General features: G+C 36.2%; 1 protein-coding gene across 1 annotated transcript in view; it reads right to left on the reverse strand.

Moving 5' to 3' along the window:
• Positions 1 to 22,306, reverse strand: part of LOC124163292 — a 53,710-nt gene that overhangs the window by 27,519 nt on the left and 3,885 nt on the right. Inside the window, exons 4-6 of the mRNA XM_046540092.1 lie at positions 12,221 to 12,367; positions 10,290 to 10,498; positions 1,886 to 1,976 (exon numbers count right to left, since the gene is read on the reverse strand). Of these exons, the coding sequence (XP_046396048.1) occupies positions 1,886 to 1,976; positions 10,290 to 10,498; positions 12,221 to 12,367 (447 nt within the window). The remainder of the gene's footprint in view (positions 1 to 1,885; positions 1,977 to 10,289; positions 10,499 to 12,220; positions 12,368 to 22,306) is intronic.

A 22,306-nucleotide genomic window follows, 5' to 3' on the forward strand; every position in this document is an offset into this window, starting at 1 on the left:
TGGTCAAGCATAAGGTACATAATTTCAGATATTGGTGAGTACTGCTTTTGAAATACTCGTCGTTATGCTTTTTGAAATATATTAATCAGTTTATAATTCTTTGATTTTGTTTCTCTTTCCAGAGTTTTTCTCTCAATTTGTGTCACCGATAGATGGAAAGAGGGCGAATGTTAGTAAACTATGTTTCGAAAACATTTTGCCACAAGTTGATGACTTACAAACTCATACCAAGCATGCCTCTGCTTCGTAGCTAATCCTCTCTTACTTGCATCAGCTTCTTGAGTGTTTTGTTGCTCACACCCTTGTGAGTGATTCTTTCCCTCAGAAGATGTCAATGAACAAGTTAATAAACCAGCACTCTAATGATGTCATCAACTGTTGAAAAATGGATGGAAACCTTCAAGTTCTCTTATTTTATATTCATGTTAGAATGGATGAATAGGGAAGATTTTTCTTTCTGTCATGACTATCTTTCCCTTCCATGTACTGAATTCTAGCAACAAATTGGGATTTTGGGTCTTGTTGAATGATTCCATCCTAAATTAATATCCTACAATGAACACATCCCCGAAGTTTGAAATACACATATCCATTTGTACTCAAATGAATCCAAAATATGTTAAAGATATCAAAGTACATATGCAATAGATTTGACAAGGGTTAACAGCAGAAAAATTACTTGCAAACATGAGATTGCTTTGCCATGTTATTTTTGTCATTGCCACTTTGTTTCTCACAGTGTAGTAATTTTTGTATAATTTTTACAGTGGAAATATTAGTAACAGACTGCATGTAACCATAAAAATAGTGAATTGAGGTCAAAGAACAGCTTTTTTTGTAATCAGGTCAATTTTTTTATCTTTCTTTACATAATCAACAAAATTGAGTTGAATGCTCCGTATTAACTTTAAGTAATGGTAGCATCAATCTTGGATACTTATCTTCATGATTTATTAAATAGAATGTGGTAATTTTCATAATAAGAATTTATGACTGAAAAAATATAGTAAGTACTTAGAAGGAAAAATAACAATTTGGAAACTATATGAAATAAGTTTATGAAAGATGAATTTAATATAATTTGATTGGGTAACTGCAAATAGATTCAAGTCAAATCTTCACAGAGAAATTGAAACAATGATAACTTGAGGTTAAGTAATGAAAAAAAAAGAATATGGACAACCTCCATTTGAAGAAACTTTCTAACGAGCAGAAATCACAATAAAAAATAAAACATGCAAAAATGTTCTAACAGTCATGAGTATAAAGGATCATGCCAGGATCACATATTTGAAAAAATAGCATCAGTGACCCGTGTGTACAGTTCGAAAACCAATACGTCTATCACGTGAATTGAAGAAATAAGGACTGAAAAATCTCATAAGTGTTAACCTGATTTTTTTTATGATTTACACGAATAAATGTAGATGAACATACTATTACATGTAGATAAAACTTATTCATTGTAGGTACGAGCTATAAAAAGAGAGGTGTTTGCAAAAATGGTAACAAAATGCCATGTTTTTAAAGCAATATGAGCAGGGGCTTTTTGTCAGTCGTAACGAAATGTCTGGTCTGAAACAGCTTTAGATGGGAGTAGTAGCTTCAGAAACATTAACAACTACACAATTCCACAACAAGGAAAGCAAAAACATGAACCAACATCAATTATTTGTCGAAGGAGTTCATAAAATTCTGTTCTGGATATTAGAAATTATTAGGTGGGAGTTGTAGCTGCAGAAACATTAATAACTAAACAATTCCACAATAAGGAAAGCAAAAACATAAACCAACATCGACTAATTGTCCAAGGAGTTCATAAAATTCTGTTCTGGATATTACAAATTCAACTCCAGCATTAAAATTTACAGACGACAGTACTTACCAAATCTATATCAGAGGAAATTTTTTGTTTAGGGGCTTCCTCCAATCCTACATCTTCTCCTTTGATGAAGCTCTGCATCAAGGAAACAGCCCTGGGAGGAGTAGAAGAGAGGAGATCTTGAAAATATGCCCATTCTGTTTTTCCTCCCCTCCACATCTTGCAACGGTAACTTGATACGTAAATTCTGTTGACCATCTCAATAAACACTGTAGTCAGGATTTGCTTCCTTATTAGATAAACTATGACAATTATCCTAAGTCGCCATAATATAGATAATAATCTGAAATTCATCCACCCTAATTTCTAAAAGAATTTCCAATGGTAATTCATGATTACAAAAATCACTATTGAGGTAAACTTGCATTACAGAATATAGATATTCTCAACATAAGAGTGCAAAATGAAGTTGTCGACCATTTTATCTTTCAAAACATAAAGATGTTTTATGGTAAGTAGCAACCTTAGTCAAAGGACTCATAGCCTACTCAATTTTATATATCTCACTGCTTCCTTGTGAAAAGTGTAATGATAGTCCATCAAAAAGAGAGAAAATGTTTCACAATATTGAAAACTGCATTTTACCAGAGTAAAACCATTATCATTGAACTGAGGATAAAGTTTTAGACCAATATTTTTTTATATCGGACAAGAACAACACACACATGTTGATAGTGATCATGTTAGTCTTAAGTTAATCGCCTCTATGAAATCGTTGACATAGACTACTATATCTTTAGAAATGAACACAAATTGAATGAAGTCAATCTTTATTTGAAAATCAATACAATTTGTGGATGCATGAAATTTTAGTTTTAACTGAAGATTGTTAGATATATTTTTTGTGTATTTTAGTTGCTTATTCATTTTATCATTCCATTATTTTTCCCACTTGTGGCCCCATTAACTAAAAAATTAGGTGCATGAAAAATTTTGCAAAATGGAGAAACAAATTAATAGGTGCCGGACACGACAGCGACAACCTCACAAGTAAGACGTGAAAAATCCTATTCATCGACACAGTTATTCTCAGTTACCAGTAACCTTGAGAATAATCCTTGAAATTTGAAATGCACAGTTTAAATAGGCAAAATTACCAATTAATTAAATTCCCGTGTGTACAACTGCAGCTGCAGTTTTCCTGGACAAAAATCATTGTCATGCAGCAAAAGAAATTTAATTACCACTTTTAGGCTAAAAACTCTCAAATATGACACTTTGAGTGATGTATGAAGGCCGAATAATACTGAGTCAATTATCATCTTCAAAAATTTCAATTCATGATTTGATGATATAAGTAAAATAAAGCATGATGAAAAACTTTCAATAATGATTTTTTTTTAATACAATTGAATCTAAATACTAAAATTGATTGTAAATATTAATATGTGCTTCGAAACATCAATTTGTACTCAATCAAGTAATGACTTCATCTTGCATAGTTAATAACATTCACAGTTTTCTAGTAGCCCATATGTCAAGCCAAGCCAGACATTTGGCATAAAAGAATATCTCTTAGGATGACATGAGGTAATTTATTCCACTAATCAAACAGCACAAGTCTGCTGATGCAAATAAAAACACGATTTTCTCTTTTAAAAAAATTCATTGAGGGAAGGCACTCTTCCAAAAGTTTATTGCATACCATATAACACGTTTTGACTGATGTCACTCTTACAGTACACTTAGGTGTACGAGAAGCTTGTACTCTCTTTTAGATACATTAAACTTTCAGATTTTGCCGATAGTACTTGAGAATAACCTATCTGAGGAAACTGACCAAGCTGTTCGGTACATAATAAACTTCTCGAATAGGGCCATCTCTTTTTCGATAACTCATGATTTTCTGTTGTATTAGTATAGACTTCCTCACATAATGCACCGAAGATTAGAAACACAGTAAACCCTCAATTTTTCTTTCAAATGACTCCAGAATCAAGCACGGGTGTACAAAAAACATGGATAATTGGGAAGCAAATAAAATGCAGCTGTAATATACACATTCACTGTTTAGTATGAAAATATTTCACATTTTCCCACAATGATGAATAGGTGATTTGAGGCATTTGCTGTACACAAGATTACTCTCTATTTTCGATACATCTAACTTTGAAATAAAGGTTCTCAGCTGTTCCCAGAAATTTGAAAGTGAGATGAGTTCTTGGGTTTTCCACCAGGTCCGTGGGTTCCATTGGCATTAACATTATGAAGACAACTGTCTTCACTCCCTGGGTGAACTTTACCTTCAAGATGACAGGGAAACCCAAGAACTCTTCCTTTAACTTTAGAATGATTTATTAAATCCCAAAACTGAAATATTCAAAGTGTCAACGGAGGAAAATAACACAGATAACCTGTAAATGAGTACGTACAAAGCAAAGATTTTACATAATTCAAAAGAAAACACCAGTCAAGTTTCTTCACCTAATACCGATCATGACGAATATGCTATCATCCTTTATTGCTCCAGTAATAAACACAAATATGCAGATGTTTTACAACCAGTGGTTCAAAGACATTTAATTACATCCACAATATTTAAAATTTTCTACAATTAAGTAGCAAGAAGGAAAAAGAGGCAGGAGCTTTTTATTACACCTTACTTTGTTAATTCTTCTATATAATTATATTTTCTTAGAAATGAGAGTCTAGAGACAGGTTAAATACAATGTCCTAATACGGAGTATCCCAATTACCATTACCTGGACACACACTAGGTTCAATCATTCCTATAAGGGTTCCAAAATTAAAAAAATAAATTCAAACTGAATAATCAATTTTCTTCACAGAGAATAGAGAAAGGATTCCAAAAAATATCGTATGAACCATTTTCACCAGCCTAGCTACCACATTGTCATTTCCCTAGCAGAAATGATATGGCTTTCGGAATGAGGTGCTATATTTGCAGCTGGATATAGCAAGCTGTTGGATAAATCAAGAGCTATCTCATATAGTAAGCGTAACTTCTTCCATTTTTCTTAATGCCATTCAAGCTTTTCCATCTTATCTATATCCAAAAAGAAAAAGCTGTTGCACGATTAGCATGGTCTATGGAAAAAAAGACAACAAGCAGATTCTCAACCAAGTTATCAATGGCATAAATACAAATATGAGAGAGAGGTACTGAGTTGCCTGATACAAATCCACGGGTAAAAGAAGCTTTGGCTCAACAACAATTACAACACAGGAACAGCATCTGATGAAAAATTTTGTGATAAAACTTTTCAAATTGAATTTTCACAAATATGTTTTCAGTCCTTGCTTTGGCTAATTTTAATATAAATTAGATAGGATCATTCCACACTCACACTCATCAAGAACCGATTAACAATGCTTGAATAATTACTAACTCAGAAAAATAAATGGCATGGGTTCGAAAAAGGCTTGGCATGAAGTCTCACATTCATTTTGAAAAATTATCGCTATCTTAGATTTTTAAACTTAAAATGAATTCAAGAACTGAAAAACCTATTTACATATTCCCACTATCCAATGGTGAAATCAATGTTCAGATAGGCTTTATAAACTCACAATCTTGGTCTCTTAAAATTGATAAACTTAATTCTTTTACTTACAAAAAGAAGGATTTGGAACGCCTCCAAGCATGAAAAGGTTATTGATACTTCAAAATTACATTCCAAGCTCATTGAAAGCTAGAGTGAACCATAAAATTAATTTGTACCACAGTGACCCACTGGGTTTTGTGATTACATCATCACTGTGATACTAAGAACAAAAATTTTGAAATAGATCTTACAGGAGGGAAATGATCATGGTCGACAGAGAAGAATTAACCATCCACCATGCATTGAGCAGAGGATGGTGGCACTCTTCATAACTCAGATTATGAGCAAAGGCACCAATTTTTCTCCAGGGTGCCCAATATACAACTTAATAATGTTTTCAAATACACTATATTTGCAATATAGAGATGAAAGTTTTCCTTCATCATCAGTTAACACATTCTATGTTCCACCACATCTCCATTCATTGTACCTATCTATGTATGTATTACCTATCTATGTATTACCTTTTCAAACATCTTATGGTTTCCAACAGTTCTCCATTTTTACTACAATGACACTGATTTTTCCATATGATATGAACTATGATAGTGTACTTGGTGACTGAACCATCTAGATGAAAAAGTTTATCAAAACAAAAACCTCACATTGTTTGGTGTACTCAATTCATTGTTCGGGTACAACCCACAAGTTTCTCCGACAGCCAAATAGCAAAATGTCATTATTCCATCTAATAAACAATGCTAGAGAAATATGTAATGTTATCACATGAACAGAGCGGGAGATGGCCTAGGAATACAACAAGGTTGTGTCTGGCACTAATGTCTCATGGATCACAGGTAATTCACTCAAAAATGAAACATACTTCAACAGCCTTTTAATTAGTATGAATGAAGAATTAAAAATTAGAAGCAAGTAATAAATCCAAAAAATAATTGAATGAATAATATTAGAAAAACAAACCTTTTCCCAGCTCCCAAATGCTAGAAAACAAACAACTTCAAAATCTCTGTCTCTGAATTCTCAAGGACCAAAGGATTCCATAACAAAAGATAAAGCACATTTTAGCATGACGCAGTGAAAGTTTTCTACAATAGATACATGACATATGTCTGTTAACTTCATGGAAGACTCTTCATTTTTGCTCCAACTCTTATATACACACCCAAGAACACATTCCTCACTTAGTTGCCCTGAACCTCTGACGTCCCCCTCCAAAACATCGTATATAAGTCCAAATTGTCACAATTTATGTTTTTCGACTGAAGAAGATTAAAGCTAATGGAAACCTAGGTTATAAAAATGAATGCCCGGATCACTAAAATTTACTGAAAGATGAATAGCTAATTAATGAAAATGTAGTATGATTACATAACAGTTTTGGCCATTTTACTCATACATACAAAATTTCTCCCCTCAAATGTTGCACCAACATGTTTCAAGATTTCCTGACAGCAGTTAAGTTTGAAGCTTCTGCAATTTCATATGATGGCTGTATTCACCTCATGAGGATATGTAAAGAATATCCTCAAAATCATGATTCCTCAAGTAACTTTGTTCCAGTTGTAAGAGGTGGTGATTGGAATGTTTCTCACAAAAGTACCCATGGTTGGAATCTACCTACCAACACTGTAGACAGGCTTGTACATTGGTACACTTAGTCCCAACTGTCACAGTTTTTCTTGTAACTAATCCATCACAATACCTATCACTTTCTGGAACTTTACTGACAACTAAGACCACCAAAAAATTATCCACTGAAACTCAACTGGCTCTAGGGAATTTAATTTCCATTCATCTCATCTCATGTTGGAAAAAAATACACACATATTTCATCATCTTCTGTCAGGCACTATGCACATTGTTTTACCTTTCCCATGTCATCATCTATTGATACCCTGTTGGATAATTTCCACGTTGAAGCAAGCTAAATAATGAGTCTAAATAAAGATAATGATGAATATAAATCTAGTTTCAAAAAGGCAGACTAAAAAAATTATGTCCACAAGACTGATATTGAATCCTATATTCTACCTTGACTTAGCACACCCTTGATAAGCAATACTTTTATTGCCTACACTACTGAACATTTTTGCTAGTGAAACCATTAACTTTATATATTCCAACCAGTTCTTAGTTTGTAACCATTGCTAAGAGCTGTTTTTCCTTGGCTATGAAAGTATTATTTTAAGTTAGCAACTTAACCTACAGGAATTAAGAGTCAAGTTGACCCTAATAACAGTTTCAGCTCAAGCACTAACGGACAAAAACATTTCATGGCTCTCATTCGCTAAACTAATATAGCTGAATTTATCTATCACAGCTGGGAATGCCATGGGAGTTTCACCTCCTATCCTTCAAGGAATGTATTCGAACATGGAAATGCTTTTTGTAACAATTCCTAATCTAGATAAATAGCTGTGTATGAACAGCAGATTCAACAGCCATGGGAAGGTAAAATAGACTGAGTCCGGAGGGAGTTGACTAAAGCAACCTGGGAGGCACTCTGCAGCATTCAACTTTAAATGGTGATGATTAAAGCTAGCAGGTTAGAGAAATAAAATACAAAAAGTGAAGTCCCGCAACAGCACTTTTATTTTTGTATTTCATAGAATATACTGTCCAAGAAGGGTATCAAACACTCACACAGTCTGAGCATGTAACAAGAACTAATTTTGATTAATGAGATGCAACATCTACTACCAGCATCACTTACAATAATAAGAAGATGAATCTCTCACACTTAGTATTAACGTTGAACAGACGCATTTATATAAAAATAACTTTTAACAATTTCCATGAAATGTAAAACTCTAAATGAAAGAACAGAATCTAAAACACCATTTCCAGGTCATGACCGCTAAAATATGTAAAAATATGACAACATAAGTCAGATACTAGAGCTTTTGATACAACATATAACATTTATCTGGTTAAAAACTTTGTACTATCCAACTGCTTCCTCCTATCTCAAGCACAAATGGTAGCAGGCAACAGATATAAAAAATTTACTCATCCATCAATTCAAACTTTTAATGGAAAGGCAGCATCAAATATAATCTCTGGATGAATCTAAACATATATACGACGAAATTCAGTGTTTTAAAGTAGACAATGCCATGAAGAACACAGAAAATTTCAGCCTCTATAATTCACTGAATGTCTGAACAAAAAAACCATCTCTGAATAACTCATTTAAAACACAGACTTTAGAAAGGAGAATGATGACAAATTAAATTAATAAAATTTCCACTTCTGCATGGTAAATAATTTACTACATCGTGAAAAAGAAAACAAGAAAAATCACAAATAGCACCAACTGATGCACAAATTAAATTGCTGAATAAAATTAATGACTCTGCATTTGGCAAACTTTTAGCATAGAGCAATATCAAAGCAACAATGCTAATATTTCAGCAAAATAATTATATCACAAAACGTAGAGATAATTCAACTAAAATCACTAGCAAGCTAAATGAAAAATATCAAACTAATATAAAATTGACTGCATGTCTGTTCTGATACACAATCTCATGAATTGAATACTGCCAAAAAAACTGATTAATTGACCTCATAAAGCCACGCTATGTCAATTTTAATGAAACTACAATAAATGCATGCCTGTAAATAAGAGTTCAATTAAAACTGAAAGGCCAAAAAACCACCCTTAGCTAAATACATCAACTTAGCACCTATTCATCTAGTTAGATTGGCACTACCCTTAGTAAACACTGCCTTGATTGTGCATCATTTCACGAATGATTAACTGGTCAATAGTGCTAATACACGTCACAAATGATCAGGTTCCAGAAGTATATCCAGACTATGCAAAGAGATTCTTTTAAAAATAAAAGGAGAAAAATTGGAAAAGGGAAATAATTTATAGACAGCACAGATGCAGAGGTGAAATGCAATATGAATTGCTCTCCTCATGATAGCAAATGTTTCATCTTTCTTTGAATGCTTATCTTCCAAACGAACTCTGCATAATGTGACTTACTCAATGAACTAAATGGTATTCCGATCAAGTTTGACAGCAAAGATGGAGAACTGAAACACTACATTTCGAATAGTAAGTATAAAACTTTGTATTAGAAAACTGTGCAATTACCTTCTGACTGAGGCAAAACAAAATAGATAAATGTATGCATTTTAGAAATATCTTTAAGAAAAAATATCCACTGCAGTTCACACTCCATTCATAGCAAATCTAAATTTTCATCTTAAATTCATGATGAAAACAAAACACGGAAATATCAAATCACTTTCCTCAGCATACTTTACTGCCAAATGAAACAGCTACTGAGAGCTGTAAACCATGAAAAATGAAGTTTTGTAATTGCTTTGAATTTAAAGCGATAAGGTGAGTCCCCGCATTTTCCAAATATACAATACCATCTCTGGATGATTAACAGTGCCATTGAAAAATATGGTTCAATCTGATATGACTCTTGATAATTACAAATGTACAAAAATTAACATGGTTTTTTGACAGGGGAAGACTTGTAATTATGCAGTGTATTTGTAAATTTTCATGCTAACTTCCAGGGAACTACAAAAATACATTTCTTTGAGTGTGTAAAAACACATCAAAACGCAGAGAAGTTAAAAAAAAACACCTTTTAGATATAGTATTACTCATTTTATATTGTTAATGGTAAATGAAAACAGCTTTTCTCCATCATTATTCAAATACCAACTTTGAAAGAAAGTTTCTTCAGTAAAAACACTACAAATTGGTCAAAAAACCCAATCCTTTTGGAAAATGTGTCCCATGAAATTATTTGCATCTGTGACTCACACAGAAAATTGAAAATAGATAGTATCATGGTTACAGTGTGTCAGATCCATCCGAGTCATAAAAATAATAAGGTAGAGCGTACCGATTGGCTGCTGCTCTCTTTAATTTCCCACTGCTTGTCGAGCTACCCTCCCCTGGATCAATCGGGCCAGAGTCCACAGGAGAATCAAACATCACTTCCTTCTCCTTTGCCTTCTTCTCTTGACGATGGACGCTCATGTGAACTTTCAAGCTGGCGGGCATCATACGCCGTGAGCAAACAGGGCAAGTTTCCATCAATGCTTCTCTTTCCTGAAAATAAGCAATCGACCTAGAATCAGCACTTATTCTTGAATACTAACCGCTAAACCTAACACAGAAAGTAAGTAGGCTGGATTTCAATGCACGTAGGAGTACTGCACAGACCATGAGATTTTCAGGAATTTTTTTCTTGCTCCTTTTATTCATCAATCACCCTTAAAAACAGCACGATGATATCAGCATGAACTACACATGTATCAACTTCTGTGTAGTAGTTGAGGACTTAATCCCTCCTCCACTGAGGCTGACAAATTCATGAAAGACCCAGTCAAATCACCAATAGGGTGATTTCCCGCTTTTTTAAATTGCCTAAATCGAAAGATTATTACTCCTGGAGTACGTATTTCATGCTTTTAGATTTTTAAATGACGATATCTATTTTTTGCTATTAAATGATAAGTGAAAATTTTCAAGCGCCCGAAAATGCGACGGCTAAGTATGAATGCAGGGAAAACCCCATGTGACTTCATTCTGGTTCCAGCTTCCACCGTGTGAGGCCACCTAGTTGCGAGGCTATGAGCAAGGTCCTAGGAGTGCCAATACATCGCAGGCTGCTAGCAGGTTGAAGAGTACCCAGCTAGCAGGTAGCGCTTGGCTTGAATAGGGATTATTAATACCCCATCAAACAAAGGAAACTTTCCGACCATAGGAAATTTTAATAGGTGATTATTAAGATATGTTTCCCTAAGCTCTGTGCCTCATGCATGCATTGGTAAATTCAGACAATGTAAAACTCCTGACTACTCGTATAGAATATGGGTCCCTGTGACGTCACATGGAGTGGCATCCCATGGGCGCCAATCTGGCCTTTTTCAAATGAGGTTAAAATTGACTAATAAAATTCGTCTAAACTGGGATTTCTAAAACCAAATAATTAGTACATTATGACACTTTAATGGTGGGAGATTCTCTCTCGCACACTTTTATGTGTCAGCGCTATTCGTACACAACTTGGCCACCGCTCCATTTCTCTCCCGTGATCACTGATGACCTTGAAGGCTGTAGGGTGGACCAAAAACATGGAAGTTAACGGGCCTGATAACCTATGACGGCAAAAATTTACGTCTTAATCTGTACTGCTTCCCAAAAGCTCATTTCCACCAGCTCCAAAATCAATAAATGATTAAATAAACTAATGTCATTCAGTTCAGGAGATGAGATAAATTATTTCGGTAAGTCGGCTATGGGACTACATGAGGAATAATGTTTTCTGTCGATGCACACCAATAGATTCAACAAATATATGAACTAAGAAGAAGATTTGAGGAAATCAATACAATTAATCTACATAAAATTAGAGTAATTTCTTGAGTGCCAGTGAATGGCTCATATTTTATTAAGAGAGCAGTAAGGTTATTTGATTAGGTGAAGAAGTGATGGAATGTTTCCACGCAGAATGAATTTGTGCAATAACAAATTATAGCTGAGAGAGGCATGGGTGTATTCAGAAAAAAATAATTTCCAAATTGAAATTGTCTGTTCAGAAATTGTAATCATCACCCAAGGTAAATAGCATCAAACCAATCCTCCTTTTTTTCTGGAAGCAATTTTTTGCTTCAAATCCAGGCTGTCATCTTCATAGAATCGGTTAAAGTGAACCTTACTCCAGTTGTATATCAATAATTAAAGCAGGGCTTAAACATTACTGATTTTCATTCCATCACCAAAATTCATGAAATATATAACCATGGACATAAATTTGATATTACTCACCCCTTCAGACTTGGCACAAAATGTAAGATGGCTTTCGTATCCAACAATGCTTGACCTACTGACCCCACACTTTTCACAAATCAACTGCTTCCTCTTGCTGAGAGTCTGTTTCAAAATTGACTTGACCAATTTTTCATCATTGAGATCCTGTAAATCAAAATAATTTAGCTTTACATTAACAAAACCAAGCTCGTTAAAGATAGATACATAATTGTAATTTTATAAGTAATTAAAACTATATACATATTAATTAAGTAATCAAGTCAAGGAAAATCCTTAAGACTGTTTAACACAAGGCAAGTCATGGCACGGGTTATCACGAAAAACATGTTGAAATTGCGAGAATCCAAGCTTGGAATCAGAGCAGGAGCTATTTTGGCGTCTCGTATCCACGCATTCTTGGATGTGTTCTAGCAATTCACCACTTTACACAATGCAATTTTGATTATGCCTTCTTACATATATGTCACATTGTGCAACGAAGTGCCCTGTGTAGAACGGACTTCAGAAGGGGGAGCACATATGTAAAGAAGAGGGGCTGAAATTTGAGTTATCACTGGGACCTCAGTAGACACACATGGCCCATTTCTTTGCCCTACCATGTACAATTATGCAGCATTTTCTGCAAATGTGAACTCCATCAAGGAATAGAACACCCAGAGTGAACATTTCATCCATTTCATACAGGGCCAGATTTAGAATGTGGGTGGCCCAGGGCCCATTTTGATGGGAAGCCCACTGTTTCAAGGTGCTGCAATTTATAACGTAATAACAGGCAATGCAAGTAACAAAATTTCCAGCAATCAGCATTTCTTATAGGCAATGTTGACAACTAAATGTTAATAAAAAACAACCCAGCTTCACTTTGAATCCCCTCATCTATGATGGTTTTTTTCTTTTTTTCCGAATTTATGAGATTTGCCTCTAGATTGGAGGCTCTATAGCTGCAATCTTGGCTGCTTAGCAGCCGCTTCTAACAAGCCGCTGGTAATATTGTCAGCAAGCACTCTAGTCTGATCCAGAACCAGCGGCTGGTGATTGCCAGCGGGCTAGTGTTTACTAACCACAGTCAGAAGTTGAACAAGTTTAACTTTTTACTAGGGATGTGCAAGTACTCGAAAATTCGAGTCGAGTCGAGTAGTTGGAACTCGACTGGACCGTTTCGAGTAGCATTACAAATGTCGAGTCGAGTAGTTACGGTTACAGAGCTTTCGAGGCTAGTAGGTCCAGCAATCTGCCAACAGGAAGCGCTATCGTGAAACTCGTGTAATAATAGTTTTGAAATACGATAAGTCATTCTAATGCCTTGGCCTGGTAGTTTCAGCTTCGTCAGCCGATCGTCTTCCGACCCGGCATACACTGGTCCGAAATTGGAAAAAGCTGGAATAAAGTCCAAAATGGCCTTTAAGGGGATAGAGACTTGAAACTTAGCGTAACTACTCATAAATTATTACCAGATATAGATTTATATGCCATTTCACATAAATACGACTCTTGAGTGGGTCAAACATGACCAACTTTTCAAAACCACTCGCGATCTCGTTTTTCCTTGAAAATCTTTTTTGATGAAATAAAAAAATGATTTTTATGGAATAAAAAAATGCAATATTTCTTTGACCTGGTGCTTCGCCTATACTTTCAATGACTTCTGAAGATTTTGACTTGCATCTGTCTGGTTTTACAACGCAAAATGGCTGACCCGTTTTTCACGTGAAATTTGACATAAAGTAGACATTATCTTTTATTTACGAAAAATATAACTCGGAAAATTTGAACCACAATATAAAGTAGAGATTTATAAAGAGTACCAAGAAGAATTCTTGGACGAAGGAAATGAGAGCGATTTTTCAATCGCGCATCAAGGCTGAGCTACACGCCGCGGGACCCTGAGGCGTGGTAACTGAGGCCGATTTTTCATGTTTTTAAAAACTTTATTCTTGAAAATCATAATTTAAAGCACGGACAATCATCTTCATTGACCTAAAACACTAAACTGAGGATGTTAAAAAGGATTATGCATTGATCGACTTGACCATTTAATGCATTACTCGACTGAAAATGCTAAGGATTGGATATTTTATGGAACCATTCCACGCACAAGAAATATGGCTCGGGTATTGAAGTAAAGTGAAGAGATTAAGTTGGCATGCTTAAGAGCGAGGAAAATGAACTGTTTCCATGAAAGGCAACAACCAAATACCCTTTTTCCCTTACCACCTTCGCCGAGGTGAGTCGCGTGGAAAGGGGAGTTTTCACATCACAGGGCATCTTTTAGCCTTTTCATTACTGCATCCGTTCCATGTGATATTCATTTTTAGCGTTTAGTTTCTTTCTTGAACTTAAAAAACAAGAGTTTTTAAGTTTGATTAAACAATGTGAGAAGTATAGAATTTTTTTTGGCTCTACAAAACTAAAGCTAAGTTTTATAGTTTGTTTGATTCGTCCACTTCAATTCCATGAAGATTTAGGATCCATAAAAATCGTTGATATAATTTTTAATAAAAATTCAAAAGACTCCGAAATCTTGCAATTTTTGTAGAAAAGTACTTGCCCAGTCCTACAAGTGTGTAGCAAAAGGCAATTTTCTGCAGGCAATAATACTGTAACATGGAGACGTCAAAACATGCTGGCTGAGCATGTAAAATACATAATTGGTTTTTGTGCTTGAGAATTTGAAAGGGCCAAATACAACATGATTCATATACGTAGTATGTAATCTTTATTATAAAAAATGAAAATGACTATACTCAGGGCTCTCCCTTGTAGTTTGGATACATATGTCTTAAATGGTTGACATATTACTTGGGGTTAATTAATTTCAAGTGTGCCTATGGAACTATTGAAGACACATTGATTTTCATTCATCTCCTATTACATACATCTGACATTAACCATCAACGATCCTCATAATATTTTCCCTCCTACATCAGGCTAGAGATTCATCATAGAAAAATGGAGTAGAATATATTGTAGTATGTATTGCTGTATTGCCTGGTTCAGAAATTATCATACTCGACTCAATACTCGCGAGTAATATTCAACTTGACTCGAGATCACAAAGTGCTACTCACACATCCCTACTTTTTAATGCTGCCTACCCTCCACTGGCAGACACCGAGGTGTTCCAGGTGGCTCAAACAAATTGACAAATCAAAATAAGACTTATGTGAAGTGCCATTGAAAAATACTCAGTGCAAATTGCGACTCATCCACCGTTTCCAGCTAGTAGCACTGGCCGTTTGCACACATTCGACACCATGGAAGTACACAAGATTGAACTTGCATATAGTCAATGGATGCTACCAATCATTCAGATATGAACTTTTTATCCATTTTGCATGCTAAGTGGAATTAATCTTCATTTTTTCCCTCAAAGGTATGCAATCTTGGTTTACGAGAGGAGTGCATTTGGTCGAAAACATGCCAACATTGACATGCCTTAAAACAAAAAGTATAAAAATACTACCTTTTTCTAATTTATAGCAAAATATTTAAACTTAACGAGAAATTTTAAATAAAATAAAAGGTGGCTTTTTTTAGCAATTAATTGTTAAGTATTTACTAATTTTTATTGTTTACACAAGTCCTATTTGTTTATAATTATTTCAAATTACTTGAAAGTTATGGCAGAATGTGCAGAAATGCGTTTTCTTCCAAATGAAACAATAATCACTGCTTTACAGGTCATGGTTCTGTAGTAATCAGAATTTATGTGATTTTTCATTTTTTACTCGGAGGCCTGACTCAGTAATGTTCAAAGCAGGGTTGATAAAAATCATGATTTTTTTCAAAAAAATCATTTTTGTTGATTTTTTTGATTTAAATCGGATTTTATTGATTTAAATCGGATTTTTTTGATTTAAATGAGATTTTAATGATTCTCCATCCATCAAAGATTCAGTTAATTACAAAACTAACTATTTGGGCAGCATAATGGAGAATGATCGTTTGCTGAAACAATAAGAGGCAACAGACTCTAAACTTGATACAACATTTAGTCAATCAGTGGAGAGAACTATGGGAATGCAAATGGTATCAAATTACAAATTAGGCCAGCATAGTACAAAATTGTCATTGGAAGTATCAAATGTGCTATTAGTCGAGGAAAGATACGCAAAAATAAAGAAATTTTTGCGTCCTGGATGGATCGGAATGCGGTTTTTTGCATTCGCTTGCAAAAATTATTTGTAAAAAAGTTACCATATTTTCATTTGGGAGAAACCCTTAGTTGCATTGTTGCAGGCCAAAATGCACTCGGAAAATGCAATTTCTGAGACGCCCTTTGGAAAACGTAATAACTTTGTAGAAAAGAGTCAGAACTGGCCCGGAACGGGTACTCGGGGGTTTTTGAGGTCGCTGATCACGATTATGATGTTCAAATTGACACCCGGACCACCTGGGGCTCAGGAACACCGTCGAACGTCATCTCCGTGGAACTGTCCCAGAGTTCATGCGGGAAAGGAAAAACAAGCGGCATCCGGGGTTTTTTTGGGTCGCTGAATTCAAATATGGCATCGGCGAACCTCCCCCGGACACCTGGTGCACCAGAACCTGGACGTCATCCCCAAGAACTTTCTTGACAATATCGACAAAAACAACCCAAAAATTATCGGAGGCGTGTTTTTTGAGGCGCTAAATCCACCTAGTGCGCCGTACCCTGGCCTCGAACGTCTTCTCCGTGGGGCTCTCCCAAAATTCTAGCGGGCAAGGAAAGAAACTCGGCGCCCGGGGGTTTTTCGGGTGGCTGCATTCAAATATGGCATCGGCCACCGTCATCACTATCACCACCGTCATCAATATCACATTCGTTATAGCTATCATAGACGTTATCGCTATCACCTTCGTCATAGCTTTCACCGTCGTCATCGCTTACACCACAGTCATCGCTATCAACTCCGTTATCGCTATCACCTAAGTCACAGCTATCACCTTAGTCATAGCTATCACCTTCGTCATCGCTATCACCTACGTCATCTCTATCACCTACGTCATCGCTATCACCTTAGTCATAGCTATCACCTTCGTCATCACTATCACCAACGTCATTACTATCACCGCCGTCATCACTATCACTGCCGCCATCGCTATCTCAACAGACATAGCTATCACCTTCGTCATAGCTATCACCAACGTCATAGCTATCACCACCGTCATCACTATCACCAACGTCATCGCTATCACATTCGTCATATCTATCACAGACGTTATCGCTATCACCTTCGTCATAGCTTTCACCGCCGTCATTGCCATCACCACCGTCATCACTTTCACTGCCGTCATCGCTTACACCACAGTCATCGCTATCAACTCCGTCATCGCACCAGGTGGATTTAGCGCCTCAAAAAAACACGCCTCCGATAATTTTCGGGTTGTTTTTGTCGATATTGTCAAGAAAGTTCTTGGGGATGACGTCCAGGTCCAGGTTCTGGTGCACCAGGTGTCCGGGGGAGGTTCGCCGATGCCATATTTGAATTCAGCGACCCAAAAAACCCCCGGATGCCGCTTGTTTTTCCTTTCCCGCATGAACTCTGGGACAGTTCCACGGAGATGACGTTCGACGGTGTTCCTGAGCCCCAGGTGGTCCGGGTGTCAATTTGAACATCATAATCGTGATCAGCGACCTCAAAAACCCCCGTGTACCCGTTCCGGGCCAGTTCTGACTCTATTCTACAAAGTTATTACGTTTTCCAAAGGGCGTCTCAGAAATTGCATTTTCCGAGTGCATTTTGGCCTGCAACAATGCAACTAAGGGTTTCTCCCAAATGAAAATATGGTAACTTTTTTACAAATAATTTTTGCAAGCGAATGCAAAAAACCGCATTCCGATCCATCCAGGACGCAAAAATTTCTTTATTATAGCCTTTTTTCGCGTATCTTTCCTCGACTATATACATATTACGCGGTTCTAAAGCATATGAAGTTTAGAAAAATTCTGTAATTGCAACTTTGTACGGTGCCTACGCTTAGAAGTTAAATCAGAAAACAATTTTTTCCAATGGATACACTAGTATTCTAACCAAAGCCTTCGACTGTGAGCCATGAACCAGTAGTATGGGTTGAAATGGCAATGCTCAAGCAGTACAATGTATAGGTAATGTGATCTCAGCAGTTAAGAAATCAAGATGGAGACGAAGTGAGGTGATCTCTGGCCCCAACTAGCTATGTGATGCAATATGAAGTCTTCACCCCTCCAATACCCAAAAATACAAAATGTAACAGTATCTTTATTATTCTCCATTCACCAAAAATTCAGTTATTTGCAAAACTAATTTTTTGGGCAGCATATTGGAGAATGATCGTTTGCAGAAACAATAAGAGGCAACATACTCTAAACCAGATGAGCACCAAGGAAATTCTATCGTAAGAATAATTGAACAGCTTTTCATTTTCCCAGCATCATCAGCTGGGGAGGAAAGTCTTTTCCACTTTTAACTTAGTTCATTCAAAATTGCAGAATAAATTAGGACACAATAAAGCTGCAACGTTAGTTGTCTTATACAAGCATTTAAATGATAGCCATCCAATGTAGGTGTCCTCATTGCACAGTGTTGATAGGAATACTATATGATAAGTACATGGTTTTCTTTTTGTATATACGAACTTCTCAATATAAAAACACTTGTTAACCATGATTAGTGAGTGACATGTGGTATTTATTAACATCCTATATCACTCACTTTGTTTGTAATTGGCTAAATCATTATAGTGCATGACAACTTATATTTGCTCTTCATGCTGTAAAATATGCAACTTCGTTATAAAATTTTTGTTTAATCTAATTGTCGAATGTTGTCTTTTTCCTTTATTATGCCTTCATTTATGTGACATAGTGCACTGCCTTCCCCTTGTAATTAGAAGAAAAAACAATTTTTTCCTTGATCCCACATTTACTTTGAGCTGACAGACCGACTACTCACTTACACTCACTCTCATTAAAAATTCTACATCTACATCTACATAATACCCTGCGAGCCGCCTAAAAGGCGTGTGGCAGGGGGTGTTAGGACACCAGCCGTTTACAACTAAAAAGAAAATGAAGTGCTCTAATAAGGTTGGGACTAGCGTTTATTAAAGTCCTTTATGGTTCGGGGGAAAAACGAATTCCCATATCTATCCGTTCGGCAAAACATCTCTCTTAATTTATCGCTTCTATCGGACCTGGAAATATAGTGTGGCTCTAATATTATGTTCTCTGTGTCGCTCTTAAAGATATCCATTCTCAATTGTTCAAGCAATCTAAGCCTAGCGCGCAGCCTCCGAGTCTCCAATGGCTCCCAGCCTAATTCGCTTAACATCTGGGTAACGCTGTCTGTACGCCCGTAGCAGTTTTTGACGAAACGCGCAGCCTTCCTTTGTATTTTATTCAGTTCGCGGATTAAGTCTTTCTGCACTGGATCCCATACGCTCGCTGCATATTCAAGGTGCGATCGGACGAGAGCGAAATAGCACCTTTCTTTTACTTTCTCATCCGAAAATCTTCCCACAATACGCTTGACGAATCCTAATTTCTTCACGGCTATGCCGCAAATATTTTTTATATGTGTTCCCCACGTGAGGTTCGAGGTTATCGCACCCCACAGGTACTTCACTTCGTCTGTTGCCTTTATGTTAATACCATCCACTGCATAAACATGGTTAGAGTTGGACAAATTCCGCAAGAAATGTACCGCCATGCATTTGCTTAGATTAAGTTCGAGTCCCCACTCTTGGCTCCACAAATGTACGTTGTTTAAGTCAGATGATAGAATTTCATAGTCAGAGTGATCACTAATTTCGCGGTAGATGACAGCGTCATCAGCAAATAAACGTATTTTACTACTAATGCGGGAGCAGAGATCATTAATGTATATAATGAACAACAGGGGGCCGATTACGCTTCCTTGTGGAACACCTGATGTAACTTTCACAACATCAGAGCTAATTCCGTCAAGAACTACTTTTTGCTTACGATCTCTGAGAAAGTCGCGTATCCAGTTTACAACTGTTTCATTTAATCCGCATGACTGTAATTTGTATAAAAGTTTGTTGTGAGGTACAGTGTCGAAAGCTTTCTTAAAATCTAGAAATAGTGCGTCAACTTGTCTTTTCGATTCACCAGATTTTATAACGTCGTGAAGAAAGAGCGCAAGCTGTGTTTCGCATGATCTACCTTTTCGGAATCCGTGCTGACAGTCATGGAGGAAGTTACGTCTGTCCAAGAAAGTCATGATATTGCTAACGATGATATGCTCAAGTATCTTGCCTATGATCGATGTTAATGAAATCGGACGGTAGTTGCCTGGGTCATGTCTGTTTCCCTTTTTGAATATGGGTGTAACGCTTGCAGTTTTCCAGTCTAGCGGTAACTTCCCTTCGGAGAGTGACTTCTTGGATATAATCTCTAAGTAAGGTGCGATCTGTGGAGCTAACTCCTTGAGGACACGCGCAGGTATTCCCTCCGGACCCGGAGATTTACTATTCTTAATCGATTGTAGTTGTTTAGTTATCCCATCACGTTGTACAGATATTTCTTCCATCGATTCCTCAGTATATGGGATGTCTAAATTGAATTGAGAATCGTCAGTAGTGTATACACTTTCGAAGTGGGAATTTAAAGTGTTAGCTTTGTCAATATTTTCGGTGACAAGTTTACCATCTTTATCAAATAACGAATCTACGGTTGAATGTTTTCCCTGAAGCTCTCTCGCGTACGACCAAAAGGATTTGAAATTGACGCAGGTCATGGAATTTTTCTAAGAATTAAATGAGGCTCAATTTATTATCTGTCAATTTTACTGATGATTTTCTTTGCGCTAATTGTATTTTCTATTAAAAAACTGAAATGTAAGATTTTTAAAAATTTTCATATTACATGCATTCCTACAGTATCATTTATATTTAACAGCCACCATTGTGCTGATAATTGTCAAATCATTGTATGAATTAAGACATAAAAATCAAAATTATACACCTACAGCTTCCTTTTCTTGACTCTATAAAAATCAAACATATAGATCACATTATGATTTAAATCACCTGATTTTTTTAAATAAAAATCGAGTGATTTAAATCGTGATTTAAATCATGATTTAAATCGAAGTGATTTAAATCAATCAACCCTGGTTCAAAAGATTAAAACTTTATACTGCTTTCACATACATAAATTTCAGACAAATCGGCGATGGTCACCTGACATGATTTTACACTATCTGCATGATTTGAGATGAAAAGGCTCAGCTTATAATGAGTTATTGCAAAGACTCACATCAATAGATGGCATGTTGCACTCACTCACAATGTTTTCAAGTCATCAACAGCAACTGTATTGGTGGCTACATATTTACTTATAATCTGAACCCTATAGATCCACTGGCAGATGATGATATTTACCACCGGCTGCTAAATCATATCTATTTTTCGCGATTAAATGAAAAGTAAAAATTTTCAAGCGTGCAGAAACGCGACCGCTAAGTATGAATGCTGGGAAAAGCCTGTGTGACGTCATTCTGGTTCCAGCTGCTGACGTGTCAGGTGACCTTGGGGCGAGCCTATGACCACCGCTACGATGCAAGCAGCTAGCAGGTAGCAAAGTACCCTGCTAGCAGATAGTGCTTGGCTTAAAAAAGGATTACTAATATCCTCCGAAGGAAACTCCTACCATAGCCAATTTGAATAGTTGATTATTAAGAATTGGTTCCCTGAGCTCTGTGCCACATGCATACATTGGAAATCTCAGACGAAGTAAAACTCCTGACTACTCGTCTCGTCTGATCTAGGTCCCTGTGACATCACGTGGAGTGGCATCGCATGGGTCCCAATCTGGCCTTTTTCAAATGAGGTTAAAATTGTCCATTAACATTCGTCGTAACTGGGATTTCTAAAACCAAATAATTTGTATATTATGAATAGACTAATCTTGGGTAACGAATCGCAATCAATGCCTTTCGTTTTCTTAGACAAAGGATACTACCCCATAATAAAAAAACTCAACAACAAATCTTGCATTGCTTAAGGAATTTAAAGAAAAGAACATGTTCCTCTTGCCCACAAAGAAAGGCATATTCTTTTATTTCCATTCCAATCCTTTCCTCCCAATCCTTACAGAGG

This window comes from Ischnura elegans, chromosome 8 (assembly GCF_921293095.1).
Source record: "Ischnura elegans chromosome 8, ioIscEleg1.1, whole genome shotgun sequence".
NCBI classification, from domain to species: domain Eukaryota; kingdom Metazoa; phylum Arthropoda; class Insecta; order Odonata; family Coenagrionidae; genus Ischnura; species Ischnura elegans.